The following is a 26591-nucleotide window of genomic DNA, read 5'->3' as shown; positions in this document are numbered from 1 at the left end:
GATCAGAAGATAAAACTGAGAGGGACCTTAGAAGTCCCAAAGAACAGAACACAGTTCTGTTTTCTAGATGACACAGCCTATTCGGCAAGGGCTCTTGATTTGAGGTTCTAATAGTTGTTCTGGATCATCAATAGAGCAGGAATTCAGACTACAGTAGGTCCAAACAGCAGATACTTTAGATATCCTCAAAGTCCAACCCTAGCAGATCTTTCTACCTGAGCTATTCTCCTAGACTCTTCAAAATACACAAAGGAGGATCTTCATTTAATCTGGCCATACTGGAAGAAGCAGATTTCATCTGAGTTATATAGTAGACTTCAGAAATAACTGGCAAGAGAATGCTGATTGTGATGCTTAATTGTCAACATATATTTTACATCGTTTAGGAATATAGAACATACAAATTTATTTGTATATCAATTGCCATGTGGTATTCACCCAACCTAACTTAAATGGAAAGTGGTAGCTCATAAGGAATGAATACAGGGTAGATATGTGACCTGACTTCCAAAATTACGAGGTAAACAGGTGGGAATAACCTTTGTTCAGATAATTCTTCACTGGGAGTCCTCAAATTTCCTCTACCAAACAACAACAACAATATATTTACCAGGAAGGGAATATTTGCCTAGCAGCATTATTCAGTTTTTGGGTACCATTATTTGCAGGGCTTATATAACCAATGAATCAGCAAAAGGAGGATTTCGATTGATATGTTTTCATACCAAGCTAGGAAACTTGAATGCATCTTCTATCCCCATTTCTTCTAGACAAAGGTAATGGAAAATAAATTCTGAGCTAGCACTGGACAATTTTAATAGGACAAGCATGTCAATAGATTTCAACCAACATTTTTATTGGTTAAAATATGAAAAATTAAATTTCATCTTTAAGAAAAAGAAATGAAAACCAATTTAAGTGGTATTTTTTTCATATTCAAATATATTCTATTCTCTTCTTATCACAAATTTTGGTAAGGACTAAGAAGCCGCAATTTGCTGCAAGTAATATTTGACAAATAAAATCAAACTTTTGGTCTTATCTGTCTTTGAGAAGGAAAAGCAAACCTTCATCTCAGTGCTACTTATTTCATATCTTTCTTTTAATGGAATCTGATCAACTTTCAATTTAAAGCGAGAAAAAAAGGGCTTAATTTTAGGACAGTGAGATCTTAAAAAAACAAAAACAAAACAAAACAAAAACCTACAATTGCTGCTGCTGAAAGCAGTGAATATAAAAGTACTGACTATAGTACAGGTCAAATAAAAGCAGCAATAATAGCCACTTAATACTAAACAGCACTGATAAAATTTCTATTACAAACATCCACCAACACACAGTTACCAAAATAGCAGGTTCCAGCATTTTGTCTTCCTCCACCTCAACATTTATGTTATCAGCCTACTAGCTGTTCTAATAGCAAAAGCTTTGAAAGGAAAAAAAAAAACATTATTTTCCCTCCCTCACTTCAAACCAAAATGAAGGCTAGGAGAAAAAGAAGCAATTATTATTCTTCATGGGAGGAAAAGAAATGGGTAATTATAAACCGACATCCTCCATTATGATAATTTCTGGCTACTGTCTGTTCACTGAGCTTAGAGAAAACTTTGTTTATTTCTGAAGGTCACAAGTACAGGACAATAATGGTTCTCCCCTATCCCTCCCAAATGTATCATTATCCTGGTCAAACATGATTCTGCAAAATTCTTTAGAATCAAAATATCTATGAGAGCCAGAAAAAAAAAAAAAAATCACAGTTAACACATTTTTCTTACCCCAAGCCCCTGTAGGACAGTCAGTTGCTTTTGCTAGCCACAAAGCTCATCCTTTCTTCGCGTACTGTTTAGAGCATGCTTGTATCTTGAATACAAATCACAACCTTTGCTTGGATATAAATGCCTCTCTCCGTATGTCCCAGCTTCCAAATTGCAGAAGAGCTGTGATATAGCTGTACCCAGAGGACCTCACGCTTGATCTTCAAGAATAATGCTGCAAATGAGGGCAGGAGCTAGTGGGAGCGCATCCCCAACCAAATCAGACGCAGTGAAGCTTCTCGGAGGGGCTCCCTGGGCTTCTCACCTTCCCAGGCTCAGAGCGATGCCTTTCACAACACATGTAGGTACAGCCACACCACATGAACATTCCTGCATGGCCAATCCGCATTGCTCATCTATGTGCTAAGTACAGCTTGGATTCTCCTGCACCACCTCTCGCTGGCTGTTACATCTGGGAGCTTCAGAGGGCCCTGGGTGCTTGCTGTATAAACAGAAAGCTTTTGCCAAAACAAGCATCCCTGTGTGCATGCAGCTCTCCCGAGTTGCTAATGCAAATGAGCAGTTCAACTGGAAGCAGACAGTATCTGCCTATTTTTTTCCAGCTGTGAGCATCTATATTTATTTATTTTAAAGTAATAAAGAGCTTTGGTCTGGTTCCATTTAAAGGTACAGAGCATTCAAATTTAAAAGCCAAATTCCCCTCTCATTAGACATATTTCAAAGGATTGAGGGAATGGAAAGAAAGTAAAATTCCTTCCCCAGTCTTAAACCGATGCAGTTTTAGGAAGCTGAATTTAAAGAGGACTGAGATGGGGAAAAAAAGGAGAAATATATTCAGGTACATTTCTTTAGAAGATTAAGATATTAAGCAGAACAATGCTGAATAGATACCACATTCTACTTAGATTTCACCTTCCTTATTCTTTCTTTCTTGCTATTTGCAAAATCATTCAGAGAAGAACAAAATAGAACAAAAGGACCCTCTATTCTATCTTGAGCTTCTTACCCCAAATCCAGTCCAAAATCTTGTCCTTGTGGAAAAGGGGGGAAAACATTTCTGAATGGAAGGAAGTGGTTGTGAAGTTTTAGCACAAAGTGAAAATACACAATGTCTCTGCATTATCATTAGAATCTATTTATGTTGTACCCAGCATGTTCAACAGAAAACCTGAACAACTTGAAGAGATTCTTAAGAATTCCCTAGGAAATCCAAAGTAATTGGAGTTAGCAAGAGAGGGTGGCAAGATTTTCCTCAACAAGTAAGGAGAGACAATTTTTCAATGAAGAGCCTGAACTACATCAATTCTTCTCTGTCTGGGCTTCAGTCTCTCCATATGTAAAATGTGCAACTGAAGGGCTATCTTAAAAGTTTTAATACCATCTAATATATAAACATGTCTGTTACACAAAAACAAAAACAAAACTATAGCTAGATAAGAGATATACAGTTACATAATGCACTATCTATCTGTTACAACCTGAGCATGTAACAACTGCATTTGTTTGATTTTTCTTGATTTGGTTAATTAAGTAACAAATTATTATTCTCTACCTTCTTCCATTTTATGAAAAATCTTAGAGTCTGCTAGGGGCTTTAGAATTGTTTCTTGATTCTTATGCTTAAATATTAAGCACTTGTGGTGCAATTAAATTCAAACACTTACATACAGAGGCACAAAGCTCTACACTAAATTATAAAACTAAAACTGTCCATCCTATTTATAAAGAATATAAATGAAAACAGCAAAAAAGACTTGAATAAGAACTGCATAGGATAAGAAAGTGTATATGGACTTTGATGGGTATTATTGGATAGAAATAAATGAGATCATAGATATGATGAAGTATTTAAATGGAAAAGAAACAAAATCTCATTTTGATCAAAACATTTTCAATGTGTCAAATAGAACAGTGAATATAGCGCTGCACTAACTACGCCCTCATGAATTCATTTTTTGAGCGGAGTAAAGAAATACAATTGGCAATTTCACAAGATATATCAATTTCTCAGACAAATGTAAAATTTTTGAACAGTGAATTAGTTTTAATAAATGAAATTGTATTAAATTATAGCATCATGTAATGGGGTTTGGGGAGAGATGCTGGATTTGGAGACAGATGGTTTAAATAACAATCCTGGTTTTGACACATTGCTTTTGTGACCTTAGACACAAATTAAGGAGGAAATTAAGCTTGATGATCTCTAAGGTAACTTCCAAATTTTAAGCTTATGATCCCATAGTTCAGCTTCCTATACCATTTAAGATTATTTAATGAAAAACTCAATGGCTTATGAGTCAAAATCTGATTCCATATCTGTGAACCTTAGGCAAAATATCCCAGTTCTCTGGGCCTAGTTTCCTTACCTGTAAAATTAGAGATTGGATGAGCTAGCCTTTGAGTGACAAGAATTGCTATCTAGGTATAAACATTTCTGCAAACATATAATAAGCAATAATATTTTTCTATTCAGCAATAATTTTCTTTTCTATTAGGATATTTTCTACTACAGGTCGCCGTAAAAAAGTTTTAAATCATTCATAAATGAAATGACATGTGCAAGTATATATAGGATATAAATTTCCTCTTTTGCATCCTGGGATCAGAATGAGAATGTAGTAAACTCACTCTTCTAAGAATATTCCTCTGCCAAAGGCACAACAACAGCTAAAATGCAAGTTGTTGATATTGACATAGGAAACCAGAAATTTTCTACTTCTTGGCTAACTCTACCAAAAAAGCTGTTTTGGTATTTGCTAACTAAAATTACCCTGAATACCGCAATTAGAACTAACAGTTTGAGGATGGAGTTTTTACAAAAGAATCAGCAATAGGCTCTTATTACTGAATATTTTAACAAGGAAAAGCCCAAGTATTATAATCAAACATCTAGGATCTAGGCAGTATAGAAATAGGGAGAGAAGGGAAAAATGGGAGCAAGCAGGAAAAAGATTTAGAGCAAAGAACATGAGTGGGCCTTTTTTGGTCAATGGGATATGGCTCAGTCATGGTCACTAATTTCAAGAATGGTAGTCTTCAAGCTATCATAAGAATGGTAGAGGTGGAGAATCAGACTGTATCCTCAGGCCTGGTACAACTACCTCTCCATGATTTCCACCACGCCCACCTCTCTTTTAAATTGTTCTTTCTTTCTGCATTTATTGACACAATGATGATTTCTATTGTTTTTGTATTGTTACAGTCAACTACGTTAATTATTTCCTTAATATTGAACCAGTCCTACATCCCTGGTATAAACCTCACCTGATCAGAGTATATGATCTTTGTGATATATTGTAATCTCCTTGCTAGTATTTTATTTAAAATGTCATCATCAAGATGTCAAGCATCAAGAGTCCTTAGAAAACTAGTCTATAGTTTTCTTCTTTTTCTCTCCCTGTCAAAACCTTATTTTTGTTTTAAAAAGAATTTGGTGGACTCCTTTTAAACTTATTTTTAAGTGATTTACATAATACTGGAATTAATTGTTTTGTAAAATTCATTTGTAAATTCATCTATTCCTGAAAATTTTTCCTTAGGAAGCTCACTGATGGCTTGTTCAAATTATTTTTCTAAGATACTATTAGATATTTCTTCTGTTACTCTAAACAATTTATATTATTTATTTTACTTATTTTATATCATTTATATTATTGTAAATATTCATCCATTTCATTGGCAGATATAGCTTCTAATAAATGCCTTAATTTCATCTTTAATGGGGGTACATTCACTCTTTTCATTTTTGATACTAGTGTTTTGGTCTTTCTTTTTTAAAATCAAAACTCCCCCTCCTCCCATAAAACCAGATTGTAGTTTTATTTATTAGTTCAATATTTTGAAGGGTTTTCAAAAAACTTCTTATTTTATTAACTTCTCTTTTGATTTTTAAGGATTTCCTTTTTGGAGTTTGATTGAAAATGTTTTAATATGTTAATTTCCTCCCCCCTTTATATTATTGATCTGCTCTTTTTCTTTTTTATTGATATTCAATTTCCCCCTAAGTTACTTTGATTGAATCCCACAAATGGCTGTATATTATCTCTTTGTTAATGAAATTATCGATTATTTTTATGATTTGTACTATGACACATCTATTCTTTAGGAGTAGATTATTTAGTTTCCCATTAATTTTTAATCTCTGCTTCCATAAACCTTTACTGAATGTAATTTTTAATGCATTATGGTCTGAAAAGAGAACATTTAACATTTCTGCTTTTCCATATCCTTTTTTTTTTTTTTTTTGGGGGGGGATGAAATTTTTACACCCTAGTAAATGGCCAATTTTTATAAAGTGGCTATAGACAGCCAGAAAATTTTTTACAAAGTGGTTATAAACAGCATACATTTCTTTCTATTCCCATTCAATTCTCTGAAGAAGTCAATCCTATCTAACTTTTATAAAATTTTATTCGTCTACTTAACTTCTTTCTCATTGATTTTATGGTTAGATTTATCTAGTTGTGAAAGGGGAGAGTGGAAGTGCCCCATAGTATAGATTTTACTGTCTGTTTCCTCTTATAATTCATTTATTTCCTTGAAGAATCTAGATGTTATGCCTAGTATTGATAGTATTTCACTGTGTATGGTATCTTTTAAGAAAATATATTCTACTTAATTTTTCTCTTTTAATTAGGGCTATTTTTGCATTTGTTTTATCTGATTGCCATCCCTCACTCTTTTATTTTTTCTAAACCTCAGAGAAAACCTAATAGGTTTGACTCATTTTAATTCTTTGTTTATTTTTCTATGTCAAGTATTTTTCTTAATAAACAAATTATTGGATTTTGGTTTCTAATCCATTCTATCTGCTTGTTTTATGGATGATTTTACCTCATTCATATTCACAGTTATGATTGCTCACTGTATATTTTCCTCCATCCTATTTTATTTTCCTATTTATTTTTCTTTTATCTGTCCCTTCTCTAGAATCTTTTTTGCCTTTGACCACTGCCTCCCTTAATCTGCCTTCCCTCTTATTATCCCTTGTCCCCTCTATTCTCTTTTCCTCTTTCCTATACCCAATTAAGTGTGGTATATATATATTCTTCCCTCTTTGAACCAGTTCAGATAAGTGTGAAATTCAAGCATTTCTTGTATCCTCTGCATTTTCTCCTTCTTTATACAAATTCTTCCTTGAATGCATCTTTTAGATGAGATAATTCTCAGTATAACTCTTTTCTCACTGATCCATTTATTTGATATTTCAAGAGATGAGACATACTCTTATTTCCTCTATCTATACAGATTCCTAAAAGTCCTAATAATAATAAAAGTTTTTAGATGTTATATGTATCATTTTCCTTCATAGGCCTGAAAACAGTTTAACTTTATTAAGTGTCTTATGATTTCTCTTTCATGTTTACCTATTCATGCTTTTCTTGAGTCATGTATTTGAATATCAAGTTTTCCACTTAGCTCTGGTTTTTTCATCAGAAATGTTTACAAGTCCTCTAGTAAATGAAGCATCCATTTTCCCCCTGAAGGATTATATTGAGTTTTACTGGGTAGGTTATTCTTGGTTATAATCTTAGTTCCTTTGCCTTCCAGAATATCATAGTATAAGCCCTCTGCTCCCTTAATATGGCAGCTGTTGAGTCTTATGTGATTGTGACTATGAGTCTATAATATTTGAATGATTTCTTTGGGCTATTTTCAGTGTTTTCTCTAACCTGGAATTTCTGGAATTTGGCTATGATATTCCTGGGAGTTTGAATTAAGTGATCTCTTTTAGGAGGTGATTGGTAGATTTATTCACTTATAATTTTACCCTCTATTTTAAGATACCTTGGAATATGACATCTAGGCTCTCTTGATCATGGTCTTCAGATAAAATAATAATATTTTCATTCTTTTGACTATTTCCTTATTTCTTGATGTCTCAGAATCATGCCCAATTCTAATTTTTAAGGAATTATTTTGTTCAGTAAACTTTTGTTACTTTTCCCTCTTCATTTTGGTTAATTCTGATTTTTAAGTTATTATTTTCATCACTTTTGCCATTTGGCAAAAGTATTTTTTTGTATCAATTGGAGAATGGTTGGGTAAATTATGGCATATGAATGTTATGTAATATTATTTTTCTGTAAGAAATGACCAGCAGGATGAATACAAAGAGTCTTGGAGAGACTTACATAAACTGATACTAAGTGAAATGAGCAGAACCAGGAGATCATTATACACTTCAACAACAATACTGTATGAGGATGTATTCTGATGGAAGTGGATATCTTCAACATAAAGAAGATCTAGTTCAGTTCCAATTGATCAATGATGGACAGAATCAGCCACACCCAGAGAAGGAACACTGGGAAATGAGTGTAAACTGTTTGCACTTTTGTTTTTCATCCCAGGTTATCTTTACCTTCTGAATCCAATTCTTCCTGTGCACAAGAAATTAGGTTCTGCACACATATATTGTATCTAGGATAGACTGCCTGACATCTAGGGGAAAGGGTGGAGGCTTTAAGGAGAGGAAAATTCGGAATAGAAGTGAGTGCAAGGGATGATGTTGTAAAAAATTACCCATGCATATGTACTGTCAAAAAAAAGTTATAATTATAAAATTAATTTAAAAAGTATTTTTTGTGCCTCTTTTAAGCAAGTTATTAATTTTCTTTGCATACACTTCTTTGTATTGTTCCCATTCTCCCTCCCAATTTTTTTTTTTTAATCACTCTAATTTTAAAATAAGGTTTTGGCTCTTTCTTTAACTCTTCCAGGAATTCTTGTTGAGCTTGTATCCAATTTGCATATTTTCTTTCTGGCTTTGCTTGTAGCTGTTTTAATGTTTTTATTTTCTTCTGAGTTTCTCTCTTGATATTCTTTGTCACCATAGTAGCTTTTTATGTTGTTGTTGTTGTTGGTTTATTTTCCCAAACTATTTATTGATTTTGAACTTTATATTAAAGACAAACTCATATTATCAGATAAGTGCTGGAGGTAATGTCCCAAACTTGAGGCTTTTTCAAGCTGTTATTTTCATACTTTGTTCTGGGGGTTTGTAAGTTTTAGTTGTTATCCAAGTCGGGGAAGTATATTGGGAAGAAGTATATTTATTGTTCTCTTCCATTCTGATCTATACCTGGTTAGGAGTACTGCTCCCTTGAAGTGGCAAGCTTTCATGGTCCTTTCCATCCTGGAAGTGTTTTGGAAACAGGGCCTCTGCTCCCTTGCAACTTAACTTTTTCCTGGAATTGGGTATGAGTAATAAAGCTGCCAAACAGCACCAGTCCTGAACCCAATGCTAGCACATGGATACCCTGTAATCTCTTCCTGACCAGTTGTCCAATTTTCTTACCACAATGGACTGAGAGCTCCTGAAGTGGCTGCTGCTGCCACAACTGCCTCCAAGGCAGATGTTTTTTTCTGTCAGAGACTTCTCCCTAAAATTATAATTCCAGCCACAGTGAAGCAAGGACCCTTCTCATAGTTCCAAGGCAGAAAAGAGTACACGTGGTCACTCACAGAAGAGAACACAGGCCATCATAGTAGTAAATATACCTCTCTTAAGATCATCCCACATTGGAAGAACTGAAAACTCTGTTTCAGTATCTCTGAAAACAGAAGTACAAAATCCCTGAAACTTGGGATAAGTCATCTGCCATGCTGGAAACAGAACCCTACTTTAACAAAGTGTTAAAAGCAAAAAACAACAACAACAACAACAAAAAAAAAAAAAAAAAAAAAAAAAAAAACCCACAAAAAAAGCTAATAAAATGGGCACACAATAGAAAAAAAAAACTGATTACAGAAAGTTACTATTGTAATAAGATCAAAATACATACACACAGAAGAAGAAACAAAGTCAAAGATCCTATATCCAAAGCCCCACAAGAAAAATATGAATTGGTCTCTGACCATGAAAGAATGCAAAAATAGGATTTTGAAAATCAAGTAAGAGAGGTAGAGGAAAATTAGGAAGGAAAGTGAGAGTGATGCAAGAAAATCATGAAAAAAAAAAGTCAATGGTTTGCTATAGAAGACACAAAAATAATGAAGAAAATAACATTAAAAAAAAAAAACAAAAAAAAACAAAGTAGGCCAAATAGTAAAGAAGATACAAAAAACCAATGAGGAGAGGAATGCCTTAAAAAGGTGAATTGGCTAAATGGAAAGGGAGATACAAAAATTTGTTGAAGAAAAACAAAAAGTAGAATTAGTCAAAAGGAAAGGAGGTGCCAAAGCTCACTGAAGAAAATAATTCCTTAAAACTTAGAACTGAGCAAATAGAAGCTAATGACTTTATGAGAACTCTAGAAACAATAAAACAAAATCAACAAAACAAAAACTAGAAGACAATGTGAAATATCTTACTGAAAAAACAACTGACTCAGAAAACAAAATCAGAGAGATAATTTAAAAATTGTTAGACTCCTAAAAGCCATGTTTAATAAAAGAGTGTAGACATCATCTTTTAAGAAATTATATAGGAAAACTAGCCTGATATTTTATAACCACAAGGAAAAAAAGAAATTGAAGGAATTCACCAATCACCTCCTGAAACAGATCCCAAAATGAACACTACCAGGAATATTACAGCCAAATTCCAGGTCAAAGAAAAAATTAATAATTCAATCAGCTAGAAACAAACAATTCAAGTATCATGGAGCCACAGTCAAGATAACACAATATTTAGTAGTTATGATATTCCAGTGGGCAAAGGAGCTAATTCTTCAAAGGGAAAATGTCTTACTTATTGTTCTCTTGCACTCTGATCTCTAGAGGACTTTAAAGCATTCTTCATAAAAAAGATCACAGCTGAATAGAAAGGTCTATAAGACCATGCTTTTGACTTAGCAATTCCACTACTATGTATCCCAAACAAGACAAAAACAAAAAAGAAAAGGATCTATATATACAAAGACATATATAACAACTCTTTTCTAGTGGCAAGGAATTAGAAATTGATGGAATGCCCATCTATTTTTATTGAGGAATGGCTGAACATACTGTGGTATATGATTGTGATGGAATGCTATAAGCTATAAGAAAGGATGAAAATAATGCTCTCAGAAAAACCTGCAAAGACTTTTACATAAGCTGGTGTAAAAAATGTATTATGTATAAAACAACAGCAATATTGTAAGATGATCAGCTGTGACTATGACTTAGCTAGCCTCAGCAATACAATGATCTAAGACAACTCTGAAGGTCTTACTATGAAAAATATCATATCCAGAGAAAAACATAGATTGAATATAGATTGAAGCATACTTTTTATTTTTCTTGAAATTTTTGAGGAGAGGGAGTCAAGGGATCTTTTTTCTTTCACAATATGACTATAATGGAAATGTTTTGCATGACTATACATGTATAATCTATACCAAATTGCTTGCTTTCTCATAAAAAGGAGTGAGAAAGGAGGACGGTAAGAGAATTTGGAACTCAAAGTTTTAAAAATGAATATTATAAATTGTTTTCATATGTAACTGGGGAAAAATAAAATACTAAATAAATTTATTATTATTATTATTATTTTTAAAAGACCTAGATTAGTGAATCATAAATTGTTTAACATGGGAAGAAGACTGCAACACTTTGAGATCCAGTTCCCAGGAAAACCATAATCAGAGAGTAGGAAGTCAGAAAGAGCATAGGGAAAATATAGGGGGATAAAGATATCAGTCTTTATTATTATCAAAGATTACAGGCAGAAGAAAACTCAAACATAAATAGATTAATCAACAGGAAGAAAAAACAACAGAAGGAAATATGGCCTCCAGATCTAATAAGTCAGGTCTGGCATCTTTGAAAAAATACTGCAAAACAAACAAAATGATTCAACATTTGATGAGAATTTGATGTGGAATTAAGACACCATAATACTGTAATATGTTATTCCTAAGTGTTTCAGAAATGAGAATTATGAAAAGAGAATTTGTAGTCTACACAGAAAGAATGAACAGAACAGAGAAATCTGAATCTGTAATGGCAAGGCTTGCCAAAGAAATGAATGAGAGCACTGAACTGGGGATGCAAATGTAAGACATAAAGGGGAATTTAAAAGAAGAAAAACAAAAAATGAAAACATCAAATGTTTATCATGCAAATAAAACATGATTCTTACATGATGTGAAGAGACAGCCTAAGAATCCTAGGTCTCTCAGAAGAATATGACAGGACCCTATAATAGATATGGTCTGGGGGATTGGGTAAATGAAAAAATCTACCTCTCCTACTTTGGGGACTGGGGAGAGTAGTAAGTCCTAAGGGGGTACTGGCACCTGAATATATGAGAAAGCATGGACACAGGCAAGAAATTTTAAAGTCAATGTGGGAAAAAATGGTAACAAGAAAAGGATATAGATCAACAAGGAGTAGCATAATTAGGGAGAAGATGGCAAAGGGGATGGGGCAGTATCCTCATGGACACCTACAATAATCTGACATTGTCTGAGGAGTTTGGCACAATGGAAGAGTAAGTAAAAATCCATGGAGTAAGCCTTATAGGCAGGTAACACCCAGAGGGAAGAGCCTAAAATGCATACTTTGGAATCTTTGACTGCATGAAGAATACAAAGTAAAGAGAAAATCCAGATAAATTTATAGGGATCATGAATCAGTAAATGGAGGTATAGATTGGACAAGGAAGACAAATAATGAAGAAAGTAAGAAAAATCCTTTTTGTAAAGGGATGCAAAATAAATGTGTAAAGGGGTGTAAAATAAAAAAATCTAACAAGTAGGACAAAATTAAAGGGAAGAGAGGAAGATGAGCTCTATTTAAGGAAAAAATGGAGAGGGAGGAAACATTATATAAGCAGAGAAAAACAAGAGAAAAAAGAACTAATAAACAAAATGCAAAAGAGAAAGGGTAACAAATGAGAGAAGGGATCAGGGTGAGGGAAAGAAAGTCAGTGGAATCAAGGCAACCTTAAAAAAATTAAATTAAATGAAGGAACATAATATTGTGCTTATAGCAAAAGAGAATTTGAAGAAACCCCAATAGAGATAAATGAAAGAAAATATAAACCTAACTCTCATAAACTTGAATAAAGTAAATAATCCAACAAAACTAAAATAAGTAACAGACTGGAAACAAAATTCTACCATCTGTTACTTGCAAGAAATACATTTAAAAAACAAAATAAAACTGAGGGGACAGAAACAAAATATAACGTGCATGAAGTGAATCTAAAAAAGCAGGACAAGGAAAAAACAAGAATTCAAAAGATAAAAAGGGATAAACAAGGCATCTATACTATAGTGACAAGAACCATAGATAATCAACCTTTATCAGTAATTTTTGCAATTTTTAAATGAGACTGTAAAAGAATATATATTTCTCTATACCATATATAACTTTCACCAAAATAAAAATAATCATGTTCTATGATACAGAGGTACTGCAAATAAAAGTAAGAAGGCAAAAAATACTTAATACTTCCTTTATAGATTATAAGTCAATAAAAATGGAAAATTCCCTCAAGGATCACAAACAAAAGATAAAGAAGACCCATATGAAGACTTAACAATGAACTATTAAAATATGAGTGGATCAAAGAACAAATCATAGAAACCACAGCTATGTAAAAGAAAGTGATAATGATGAAACAACATATCAAAATAGAAAAAAGATTATAAGCTGGATATGCATTTTAAATAATTAGAAAGCCACAAGTAAACCTAAAATAAGCACAAAAGAGAAGACATTAAAAATTAAGGAGAAATATATAAATTGGAAATAAGCCCATTGCTCAGCATGGAAGTGGTAAATAAAACTAAAAGTAATTCTCTGAAAAACCTAATGAAATCGACAAATTTGATATATAAAATTGATAAATTTGTTGCTAATCAGATTAAACAAGAAACAAGCAAAAATAACTTAGAATGTTTGGAATCTTCTCCACCATGAAAAGCCTTTTCCACCTCCAAACAACAGACTCATATTGAATCTTTGTTTGATATAATTGTCAATGTTTAGGAAAAAAAAAATATAGGGCTGTGAAAACTTTCTGAAAACTTGCTAACTCATCTTTCTTGTGCTGCTGATACTTAAATGTAGAAATAAAATAAAAAGCTTAAATTCCTTTAGGGGCAATTTTTCCAAAATTGAAAAATATTCTGCCTACTTCAGATGGGAGTAATAAATGATATTCTAGTACTGAACTAGCATTTCTAGAGTGATGCACATATTGTCTCACAGCTACATAATAACCATAAAGTGCTTCCAATAATAAGTGAACAAAATTAATTTCCTGCCTCCACTGAATAGGCAAATGATCAGCAAGTACTTAACTAGAGGTAGCATTGTACCAGATTTGGTACCAAGAAGATTATGGAGAACTAGGCCTTGTGTTCTAACAATTTATTTTATAAACAAATAAGATTATCTAAAGCTACAAATTTGATCTCATAACAAATAGCAATGGAGGACAAATTTAAATTTTAGGGTTTTTTATACAAAAAATTATACTTTCTATATAAAGAAATTGCAAATAATGCTTAGAGGCACTAAACATAGGGGTATTTAAAATGGAATCCCAAGACTCCTTAAGGGTCTATGGATATATATCTTCATATTTCTAGCACTTAACATATGACAAGTGCTTAATCAATCAATGTTTACAGACTATATGCCAGGCACTGTACTAAGGATATAAGAACAAAACTGAAACAGCCTTTATTCCAAGAAGCTTCTATTCTATCAGGGAGTTATGTGAGAGACAGTGTGCAACAGTGGATAGAGTATTTAAACAGTCTTTTAGGTTCAAATCCTGCCTCAGATGTGACATTGGCCAAGTTATTTATCCTTGTTGAGCTTCAGTTTTGTCATCTATGATGACCTCTAAGATATCTTCCAGCTCTAAATCTAAGTACGAAAAAATATATAAAAGAAATACAGAGTGATTTTTTAGAGATGGCACAAGTAGTTGGGAGATAAGGAAGAGCTTTCATGTAGAAGGCAGTACTTGAGTTAAACATTGAAAGAAATTAATATGTTCAAAGACATGGAAACTAGGAAGCATCCAGAAAACTATGGGAGACAGCAATGCTGTATCTGGTTTTGAAATGCAAAGAAATGGGAGATGGGAGTGCTGTATATGAGGGAAAGCAAGAAGGCTAGTTTGAAAAGGGGAATGATGCTACTGAGGCTGGAAAGGTAGTTTGGATTTGGGGAATATTTAGTATTCCAAATGTCAATGGAGCAGTTTGTATTTGATTCTGGAAATAATAAGGAGGAACTGGGAATTTCTGAATATAGGAATGATATGGTCAGACTTAAATTTTAAGAAAAGGGATGAAATTTAAGGCAGAAAGATAAATGGAAAACCAATTGTATTTTCCAGGAAAGAAGAAGTAGTGACCAGAATGATGATGGTTGCTATATGGAAAAAAAAGAAAAGGAAGGATGAGAGAGATCCTTTGAGGTATAAACGACATGATTTGGCAACTGACTGGATGTGATAGTTAGATAGAGTTGGAGAGGGGATTCAATGATGTCAATGAAACTGGGTGACCAGAAGATTGGTGATGCTATCAGCAGAAATAGGGAAGTTGAGGAGAAAGGTGAGTTTTAGGGAAAAGAAATGAATTCTCTTCTGGTCATGGCGAGATATGGCATGCCTAGTATTAAAGAAATGATTGATTTCTTCTCTAAGAAATTCATTTAAATTCTACTAGTCATTAGAATAAGGGGAACAAAATATTACATATTTATTAAAGCAGTTTTCTTTCTATTTTTTCAACAGCATGTGTAAAGAGTTTTCAACATTCATTTTTTTTGGTAAGATTTTGAATTTCAGATTTTTTCCCTCTCTCCTCCTTACCTCCCTCCTCCCCAAAACAGCAAACAATCTGATAGAGGTTATACTTGTGCAATCATTTTAAACAAAATCAGAACAAAAGAGAAAAATTACTAGAAAGAAAAAAAAAAGATATTATGTTTCAATCCATAGTCAGTCTCCATAGCTTTCTCTATGGATGCAAATGGCATTTTCCATCTCAAGTCTGTGGAAATCATCTTGGATCACTGCACTACTGAGAAGAGCTAAGTTTATCATAGTTAATCATCACACAATTTTGCTGTTACCATGTAAAACATTCTCCTAGTTCTGTTCACTTCACTCAGTATAAGTTCATTTAAGTCTTTTCCAGGCTTTTTCTGAAACCAGCTTGCTCATCATTTCTTACAGGACCATAATATTCTATTACATTCATATACCATAATTTATTCAGCCATTCCCCAACTGATAGGCATTCACTCAATTTCTAGTTCCTTTACACCACAAAAAGAGCTACTATAAACATTTTTTTGCACATGTGAAAGTTAACAAAAGTGAAACTAAATAGTAAAATAACTTTAAAGTGAATGCACCACTGTAATTATTTAATACAATAGGTACAAACAAGGCCAAATCTGAGTTTGCACTTATCAAATCAAGAGACTTAAGATCTTCTACCAGCCCTTTCGGATACAACAAGTTGTGAAGGTATACCATTATACTGTAAAATGTGAAGTATATAAATTTTAAGTTAAAAATAAACATTAATATCTATTTATTTCTCAGTTAAGTTTTGTGGAATCTAGGGTTTTTTTTTATTGTGCTTCTAGAGTGTTTGATATTAATTAGAGCAAAGAACTATGCATTGCCTACATACTCATGAAGGATAAGGAAAATATTTTTTTTCCCATGAGAAACTTTGCTACCTCCAGGCAGAACAACAGAAAACACCTGCTGGACTTGTAATCAATTGTCCTTTAATATTTTATCTCTCAGAACATATTTCAAAATTCCCCACTTGACTGAAATGCCACATTGACTCTTCAATTATATAAATTCTTTAAGGTTAAAAAAAAAAACTTTACCATACTATTTCATTTGTACCTCAAAAAGACCTTGTAAGGCAAGTGCCACAGGTATTTCTATTTACATTTTACAGAGAAGAAAACAAGTTCAGGTTAAGTGACTTGCCCAAGGTCAAATGATTTCAAGTCCAGCAAGGTCCGCTGTTATTTTTGAGATTAAAAATAACTCTTTGAATTTTTTTATTTGGTTTGGGTTTTAAAAATAACAATTGGATGAAAAGGTAAGAAATACAATGAGAAAGTGAGGCCAGGATATGGTAATCAAGAGAGGAAATTCAGTCCAAAGAATGAGCAGTGTCATCAATATCTGTGGATACACACAATGATGCTAGATGTGTATACACACACATGTATAAAGAGACTGATAGATGGAGAACAACATCAAAGTGCAGTGGAAAGCAGAGCAAGGAAAAGGGCATGAGAGTCAGAACTTGGCACCCAAAGAAGCTGAATTTATAACTCTGTTTGTAAGAGGGTACCAAGTTTAGTTGATGTCAATGACTGGCGACATCCAGCTGTGTCCTGCTCCAAGTCCAGCACTTTCTATCAGGTCAACAGCCAAAGAAATAGCAACAGAGGGATGAAAACTACACTACTCCCCATCCTCACAAGCCCTTTCCCTATTTCTCCAGACCACTCCCAGCATAGAAAAGCATAGCTATTTCCCTGAGGAATTAGACCTTACTTAAAAAACTATTGCATGATTATTTTAACACACAAACTATGGCTCTTATAAGCTATTTCCTTTTTTGATATTCACCTTGGCATATCTCTCCTTGTTTTAGTGATTACAAACACTTGATTCTTCTAAATCTAAAAAGTCGTGCACTGGGGACTCAGTAAATATTTGTTAATTCAATTTTGCAAACTTAGATGGCTGTAACCATTAGATCAGATTGCAGAGCATTTTTCATGTTTCCCTCTTAGAATAAGCTGACTTTTAAAAGTTGAATGAACTTTTCTTAGTTTCCATAAATTAATATCATAAGAGAAGTGAATTAATAATGGCTACCCAGATCTACAAGACAAGTACTTTTAGCATATTTTTTTTTCTTCACTTCTGTATAGCATAGGAAGAACAGTGTTTGTTTTTTTTTTTTTTTTGGGGGGGGGAGGAATGGGGAAATCAAGAGATTTCATTAAGTATCTTCTTGCTTAAGGTGCTGACTGCTAACAATTTGTACAATGAATTAGAGACTGTACTAAAAGAAATAAAACCTATGCCTACTAGCATCTATCTAGAACAGGAAGACCAAATTAAAAGGCATTTCTTTTGTTACCTTATAATAAATTGAAAGCATTTGGACTATCCAGCAACAATGTAATGCTCTGCAACAATAAAAATAAAAATATCAGGAAGAAACAATTACTATAATTTTTTTAATCATTGAAATGGTTATTTAAAAGAAAACCTTCAATACTACCATTTGCTTAATACCATATAACAGTATGATTAAACACATGATTTTCTTAGAATGATCCATTAACCCTGAAAATGATAATATGATTAAGACTACTTGCTTCATGGGATGAAGTGATACCCAAACTCTGTGCAATACCTGGAATATTGACTAGATTACAAATCAGAGGGCCAGGGCTCAAATTACAGTTGTCACTTACTGTCAGTCTGAGCTTGGCCAAATCACCACCTCCTTGGTCTTCGGATTCATCTGGAAGATAAGGGGACTGGGCTAAATGCGCCTTAAGACCCATTCTAGTTAACATCCTAGGAACTTTTGAAATACAATACGGCTCAGAAATCAGTAAGCCTATGATTATTTTGAATCATCCACCTCTGAATCTTGTACTGAGTTTCTGACCAGAAAGGTGATTTAAGAAGAGTTCTTATCAGCATTCAATAAGGTCATTAAATGCAGGTGATTACTAAACAGTGAATATAAAAGCCAATGCCAAAGTCCAAATTTCTATGGCCCTGCTGGAATCCAGGTGAAAAATGAGATCACTGAAAGCAGTAACAGAACATTGGATAATTGTTAATAAAGGGGAAGGTGGGTAACCAAGCAAGCAAGAGATGGAGATGTTGATGATAATTAACAGTGAACTTTTATATAGTGCTTTAAGATTTGCAAAGCATTTCACAAATATTGTCTCATTTTGTCCTAATAACAACTCTGTGAGGAAAGTGGTACTACCACCTTTATTTTACAGATGAGGAAAGTGAGGCAAGCAACGTGGAACTTTTGAATCCCTGGTCTACACACAGTGTTCTTAACACTGTGACATAGAACCTAATGATAGAAGGAATAAATAAATCACAGCACAGCAAAAACATGTTTTTGTCCTCACTGGGTCTATAAATATGTTTGATTATAGGCCTGGAATCTTGAAATGCTTCTCAAATGTTCGCTTATTTTTTTAAAACTAATTTTATAATTATAATATTTTTGGACAGTACATATGCATGGGTAATTTTTTTACAACATTATCCCTTGCACTCACTTCTGTTCCGAATTTTCCCCTCCTTCCCTCCACCCCCTCCCCTAGATGGCAGGCATTCCCATACATGTTACATGTGTTATAATATATCCTAGATACAATATATGTGTGCAGAACCGAATTTATTGCTGCACAGGAAGAATTGGTAGAAGGTAGAAATAACCTGGGAAGAAAAACAAAAATGCTCACAGTTTACATTTCCCAGTGTTCCTTCTCTGGGTGTGGCTGATTCTGTCCATCACTGATCAATTGGAACTGAACTAGATCTTCTTTATGTTGAAAATATCCACTTCCATCAGAATACATCTTCATACAGTATTGTTGTTAAAGTGTATAATGATCTCCTGGTTTTGTTCATTTCACTCAGCATCAGTTCATGTAAGTCTCTCCAAACCTCTCTGTATTCATCCTGCTAGTCTTACAGAGCAATACTATTCCATAACATTCATATACCATAATTTATTCAGCCATTCTCTCCACTTGATGGGCATCTACTCAGTTTCCAGTCTCTAGCCACTACAAAGAGGACTGCAACAAACATTTTTGCACATGTGGGTCCCTTTCCCTTCTTTAGTATTTTCTTGGGATATAAGCCCAATAGTAGCAATGCTGGGTCAAAGGGTATGCACAGTTTGATAACTTTTTGGTCAAGCTCCTTATTGATGTGTGTTGGGGGTGGGGGAGGGAGCATGTAGGAACACAGCACTGTCCCAGTATATTACAAGCATATTCATTACAGAACTATTTCAGTTTCTTAGGAAAAGGTAAGTTTCTATAGGTTATACCAAAGTCTCCTTCCTCATGCCCAAAAGACCCTACAAAGGTACAGGATGAAAAGGGGAGTCATAGATCTGAACTGTAAGAGACCTTATACACCATTTAACCCAACTGTCTTCACTGTAGGAGGCTTGGATAAGGAAATTCCCACAGATATAGCAGTGAAGCCAACATCTTACTCCAAAGCTAGTGTTCATTCCAATATAATGTGTATTTGGTTCAACTCAATGAATTTGCTAGTTTAGTGATCAAATCTTGAACTTTTATTGCTAGTATTGTATAAAAAGCTAACAATCAAACTCTTCTTATTCTTTTTATGACCTCTTCAGTCTTTTAGGTAATATTAGGAAAAATATCTCCCTGACGTCATCTTCCCATTCCACAATAATAACAGTATGGCAAAAATCAACTTTGTGAATGTTTTTTAAAAAACAAAAATTACGCTGTAAAACATGTTCTGATCCCAAGAATAATATTTCATCCATTTCCAAGAATAGTATTCCATGTGAAAAGCCTTTTGACAAAATCAAAACTTTGCACCCAGATAACAACTTAATCTAATTGATATCAAGTGATCTTAATGCCACTTACCAAAGTTCATGTTAGTTGAAATAATGGTTTGGTTTTTTTTAAAGGAAAATTAAAACAAAAGCCCCAAATCCTTACTGTTTAACAGTCCCAACAAATAGATTTTTCCAACATCAACTGATGACATCTTTTCAGGTTTCTTTCTTTCTTTCTTTTTTTTTTTTTTTTCTGGAGGGTGAAGTTCAGAATTGAAGAGAAGACACTGTTAATTTTATTTGCTTATTTTAGCTATTAAAATTTCTGTTTCCTCTATGGGCATGTGTGCACCTGTGCATACTTTAAAATCCCTTTTTATTTAGTCTGCCTGATCAAGCTGCAGAGGTCTTCTCTTCTCTTTTTTTTTTTTTAATAAATTTTAGAACATAGCAGTAAGCTATACCCAAAGATAGCTATCATTTTCACGAGGCCAAAGAATGGTTCATTTTTATTTTCCCAAAGCATAGCACAGTATCTGGTAAGCAGTAGGCACTTAAAAATCCTTGTTAATTGATTGCAAAGGAAAAAAAAAGTATATAAAATATGTTCTAATTTTCTTTGAAGAAAGATCTAAGTTAAAATATTATTATTATTATTTCAATATTCTGGTTATCCTTAGAAAATCCATTTCTCTCTGATGGATATACATATACAAAAACACTCACACAATGCTATGTAAAGTAGAAAAATTAAGTAAGAATACAGATAAGGAAATAATTCATTGTGTGGTTTCCAGAATCCAGACACCAGGACCTGGAATTATTATTTCTTCTCTTCAGCGGATGATAATGATACAAAGATATTGAGAGGCAATTGTTGTTCTCTGACCTCTCTCTTCTTTCCTCTGCCTCCAATTTCATTCCCAGTCCACAAGCAACATCTGTGTCAGTAAAGGCTGCCCGCAACTCCCTCAAGAGTCACAATCCACAGCTGTGGAGACTCTTGAAGAATTGACCTGCCCTTTCACCCAGGCATAGTTCTTAACATTTAAGTATAACTACAGGCTTAGATTTTAAACTGAAACTCAGACTGTAAGATTAAGTAATATCAATAATACACAAATATATAGCTAATCTTAGATTAGTTGAAGGGCTCTAGTAAAGTTAAAAATTTTTCGAAGGCTGGTCAGTTAGTAAGGCAACTAGCATTTAAGTAACCATTGGGTGTGTCAGGACTATGTTATCTGTACTTTAGGAGGATCAATTAGAAAGCTTGAAGAAAGAAGGCTTTTGCTTTCTCATATTTTGATCTTCCTTTTTTTTTTTTTTTTTTTAACAGCATTTTTCGTATATCTATTCTTCTAAGATTCAGCAATCTTTTGGTAATTTCTGGCCAATGTCAAGAGCAATAATCTGTTTTTTAATTGGCCTATAGTTTTTATATAATAGCAGACTTCCTTTTTTAGTACTGATCTCAGTACTCTAAAAAGAGTAGTGCTTGTGTCAATTTTAAGATTTTGTACTTGACAGAGCATTGGGATACTTCTTATTTTACTTTAAATTCAGTTTAATAAACATCTATTAACACTAAACTATACTTAATAACCATATGCAATTCGATCAAATTGGTATTTTTTTTTAAAGTGTAATCTCTTTCAAATCCTAGTCAGATTAGTTAAAGAATCTCTCAGTCCTATGTAGTAGAGAACATTATTCCTAAATCCTTGAATATTATACCTCGCCTTTGTTATACAGCTATTTTTTAGTCATTCCAACTCTCCATGACCCCATTTGAATTTTCTTGGCAAAGACACTAAGGTGGTTTGCCATTTCTTTCTCTAGCTCATTTTACAAATGAGGAAACAGGATTGCGTGACTTGAGCAGGGTCAAATAATTAGTGTCTGAGACCAGATAGAACTTAAAAGATGGGAAACATTAAACAAAATATATAAAAATAATATTAATATGTTGATTTCTGAGTCAATATGTTGCTTTCAGGAATTTTTTTTTTTTTTTTACTTCAGTTTTTATACCACCGGTCTAGGTCACTAAGAGATGAAGTGACTTGCCTGGAGACAAATAGGTATCATGTGCCATGTCTTCACCTTAAAACTCCAAGGCAACACTGTATTTCAGAAGAAAAGTTATACAGTGAAGTTCCTTTATGAAACAGTAAAAGCCCAAGAAAACACCTAGTGAGTAAAGATTTTCAAGAAATGAAGTATCTTTTTTATTAAACAATATTTTACATAACAAAATTTCAGCAGGACAAGACAAGAATCTGGACAGTACTCAAGAGAATTGGTCTCTCCAGTGGGGGCCAAAATCCCTTATCTCTGCTGCTGCCTGATCCAAAGAGATGAGTCAAAGGGCTTTTCTCCAATAGACTGGAGAAGGAAGAGTTTGACCTAAAGTGACAACTGTATGATGTGAAAGAATCAGAGAGGTTTTAGCAATACAATCAACAAAACTCGGCAACTGACTGGATCTAGAGGTGAAGAGAATGGAAGACTCCAAAGGATGTGGTCTTGTTAAAGTAGGTACAATAGCTAGATTAAATGACATATTGTAGGCAGAGCACTTTGCAAACTCTAAAGTGCAACATAGTCTTATCTGTCATTATTATTAACAGCTCAGAGTACAACTTATGCACACCTTCGCATCCTGGGTAACTGATTATGGTCTTCCAATGGCAGACACCCTCCAGGTGAGGGCTTTTCCTCCAGAGCTGGGAACACCATGTACAAGACAATGCACCCCACGGGCCATTCCTGCCATTCCACCTACTTCTCAAATCACTCTTCTCTTCAGCTTCTCCTTTTTACACTGTTCCTTGTGTAAGCTGCTGTTGGCAGTAGGCTGCAGACAACTTATCTTCCTCAATGTTTCTTTCTTGCTCTTTTGAGTGCTACACAAATTTTATACTTTATTCTTTGATTGTTACAATATTACATGATAAAGCAATACTGTAAAAAACAATCATGTTAAAAAGATGGATACTCCCTCACCAAAATAAAGCAAAATGCAGCTAGGTGGTACAGTGGAGAGATCACTGGAGTCAGGAGAATGCAAGTTCAAATCTAGCATCAGACACTAGTTATGTGACTCTGAGCAAGTCACTTAACCCTGACTGCCTTACCCACCCACCCCCATCTCAGCCCTATAAAAGGACTTTTTTTTTAATTTTAAGAGAGAAGCTCGTTACTTACTGAAAACACAGCCCAATCCTAAATGCAATCTAGCTTATGCTATTCTGCATATTCAGTTTGGGATCCAGTTCACAGTATATCTTAGCAGGATTTTTAACAACATGGTTTGGGTCCACAACAAAGGGATTCATGTTACATTATATTATATCCCAAATGATCCATGAACTTGAATGAGAAAAAAAATTCTATCTTTATTTCAATTTGTTTTCTTTTCTAATCCTACATATTTTATTTTACACATTTAAAAGCATTATTCCACAGGCTTCGTTCATCAGATTGTTCCAAACCATGACACAAAACAAGGTTAGGAACCTTTGATTTAAAGCATCTGCCCCAAAGAAGAGTTCAGCTCAATGGGCTATTCATCCAACTCTGGATCACAGCCTGAACAATTAGATTTCCTTATCAACTTGTTTTCCAGTGTGGAATGTTGAGCTTTGAATTTCTGAGTAATTGTAAATCTTATTTAAGAGAAGGGCTCCAAAATTCTGGGGATTATGCAATTTGTATAAATGATATTCACAAAGAAATATCTGGAAGACCTCAAAATCTAGAGCATATCCTTCTGACATTTAGATCTCTTCTAGGACAACTTGTCTAACAGTGGCTCTATTTATATTTTTAAAATTGAAATTATAATTAAAGAGTCCACAGAGAGTGTGAATAGACAAAGATACACACGTATGGTTATTGGGATCCAATTAAATCCAAACCCAACAACAACAGCAATAATTCTTTTTTCTGGCACTAAAATTTTCTTACACTAACTAGCCTTCTGAATAAAAGAAAATCAACCTAGCTTAAATAGCTAAAATCTATTTAAATGTTTTTTATGCCCATTTCCCTTTTCTCTTCGGCTAATAAAGGAGAAAGAAGGCAAAGTTAAGGTTTTTATTGTTCCTTTTTTTCCTAGGGATTTTCTATGAAACATGCCTGACTGTGATGCCCCCAAAACATGTGGTTAGTGAACTGACCTTTTATAACCCCAGAACAAACAAAGATGTACAGAGTCTAAGAACAAACAAAGAGCAGGAGAGGGAGAGGCCCTGCAAAGAGCCCAGAATTATGGGGAGAGAAAAGGGAAGCTGCCAACAGGGCTGACATTAAAAAGATTAGGCAAAAAAATTGTATATTAAATTTGGTGGGAAAAGATCCATATGACAAACCCAAATCAAACTGTTCAACAGCAGTAACATTTTTACCATCAGGAATAAGGAACAGGCAAAGAGTATTCAGTCTCTACTAAGCTTTAGGCCCATCAGCACCTGAGATTTAGAAAAATATCCTGTAATAATTCAATAAATCACTGTTTAAAGATTATGTTCAAATTAAAACATAAGAAAAAGAGCAAGGGCAAGGTGAGCCGATATCTGTGCACTGGCACAGACAGAGCCGGATTTGTACCAATTCCTGCCAAGTAGGAGAGCTCCTTTCCTGTTCAATAACTGATGAATAAATATGCCAGTTACATTGCAGGAACCCGTTCCACTGACATCTAACACCATGCTCGGCACTGCTGTGCGCATATTTTACTTTAGAAATCAACCTGGCTTCAGGTCCTTGTAAAATACATTTTTAAAAAGTGCTTCCAAGGAAAATTCTTAATGAGAAACTAAGAGACAAGAGCTTTTTTTTAAAATGAGAAATATTCTTTCAAACAGTTCCAACCCAAGGATCTCTTTTGTCATGCCTGCCTACTCTCTTTAAAAGGTACCCAAGTACTTCTCAAGCAGTTGAAGGCAAACTTTTTCAGACCCAAAACTTAGTGGGGCCAGCAGCCCGATGAGCTATGGTCTTTCAGTAACTCCACCCACAGACCAACATTTCTCTTGTATCTTTAGTCCATCAAAGGAGAGAGAAACGAGTGTGCTCTTACAGTGACCGTGCAGTCTGTAGAAAATATGGATGGGGAAAGGGTCAACCAGGAGTAAAAAAAAAAAAAAAGCACATTCTTCTTCATTTCCTAGTTACCACAGTCTCTCAACAACAGCAACAGAGACCGAAAATAAAACAAAAAGGAAAACAATTCAGAATAGCAAAGGCCAGTGCTCAGAGCTGCTCCCTTCCAACAAACGCAGAGGTTTGGCTCCTCGGCTCCTAGGACCCATCTACCAGGCTGCCCCCACGTCACTACAGAGCTATAGGAGTGGAAGGAGATCAAAGAACAGATACACACACAGATACAACATACGGTTTCCGAGGAAAGCGAGGGTTCCATGCTTGAGAGGAGGAATGTGCGGAAGAACCTTCTGGCTTCTCTGGGATTTGAACATGCTGTACTATGACAGGAGGTCAGCAGAGACTGACTCCGGCTCTGGGAAGCTGAATTCTACCCTGACAAAGCAGTATCAATGTAATATGAAGCAAGGGAACCCAGGGCACGTTGGCAGGAGCACAGAGTGGCTGTTCTAGAAAGTAATGGTCATTCCAAAACAAGAGACCTGTGTTGTCACATGCAACAATCTTAAACCTAGTTAAGCAAGATCACTAATATTATTTTAAACTCAAATAGTTAGGAGGAGATTCAGGGAAAGTAGGTGGCTCAAAGCATTTTTCTGATTCTTGTTTGGAGTAATCAGTAACAAAGAATATTAAATAGTAACAAAGAATCAATGCAGTGTGTCTTGCTTGACAAAGAGCCAACTATTTAATCTATTTTAAAATCAATTAAACAGGACCCTGATTGGGATTTGAGATTAAGCATTTTCTTTCTCCCTATGTCCATGTTTTTAAAACTAAAACCTATTCTTAGGTCAGCTAAATGACACAGTAGACAGAGCACCAGTCCTCAAGTCTGGAGGATTTGAGTTCAAATTCGATCTCAGACACTTAATACTTACTAGCTGTGTGATGCTGGAGGGAGGGAGGCAGGAAACAGAAAAAAGAATGAAAAATATATTCCTCTAGCTTTCTGGTTTCTTTGATATCATGCAAATTCTAATTTGGCGTGAGAAATGAGTTGATTGTACTGAACAAATTAATTTTCACCAGGAAACAGCAATAGAAAAATGAGTACACAAAATGACAATTTAAAAGTTGCCATTATGTCAAATAAGGC

General features: G+C 34.2%; 1 protein-coding gene across 15 annotated transcripts in view; it reads right to left on the bottom strand.

Moving 5' to 3' along the window:
* Window positions 1-26591, bottom strand: part of TMCC1 (transmembrane and coiled-coil domain family 1) — a 259340-nt gene that overhangs the window by 39086 nt on the left and 193663 nt on the right. The window contains exon 1 of one of the 15 annotated variants that reach the window (XM_074283853.1): window positions 25725-26192. The exons of 13 other annotated variants lie outside the window; for them this stretch is intronic. In XM_074283853.1, coding sequence (XP_074139954.1) covers window positions 25725-25751 — 27 coding nt within the window. In that variant the 5' untranslated portion in view covers window positions 25752-26192. Of the gene's footprint in view, window positions 1-1775; window positions 2309-25724; window positions 26193-26591 lie in introns of those variants that run through there. One more of the 15 variants, XM_074283854.1, reaches the window with a different exon arrangement.

This window comes from Sminthopsis crassicaudata, chromosome 1, assembly GCF_048593235.1.
Source record: "Sminthopsis crassicaudata isolate SCR6 chromosome 1, ASM4859323v1, whole genome shotgun sequence".
Lineage (NCBI taxonomy): Eukaryota > Metazoa > Chordata > Mammalia > Dasyuromorphia > Dasyuridae > Sminthopsis > Sminthopsis crassicaudata.
The sequence above is the reverse complement of the archived record's forward strand: the minus strand, read 5'-3'. Positions and strand labels throughout refer to the sequence as shown.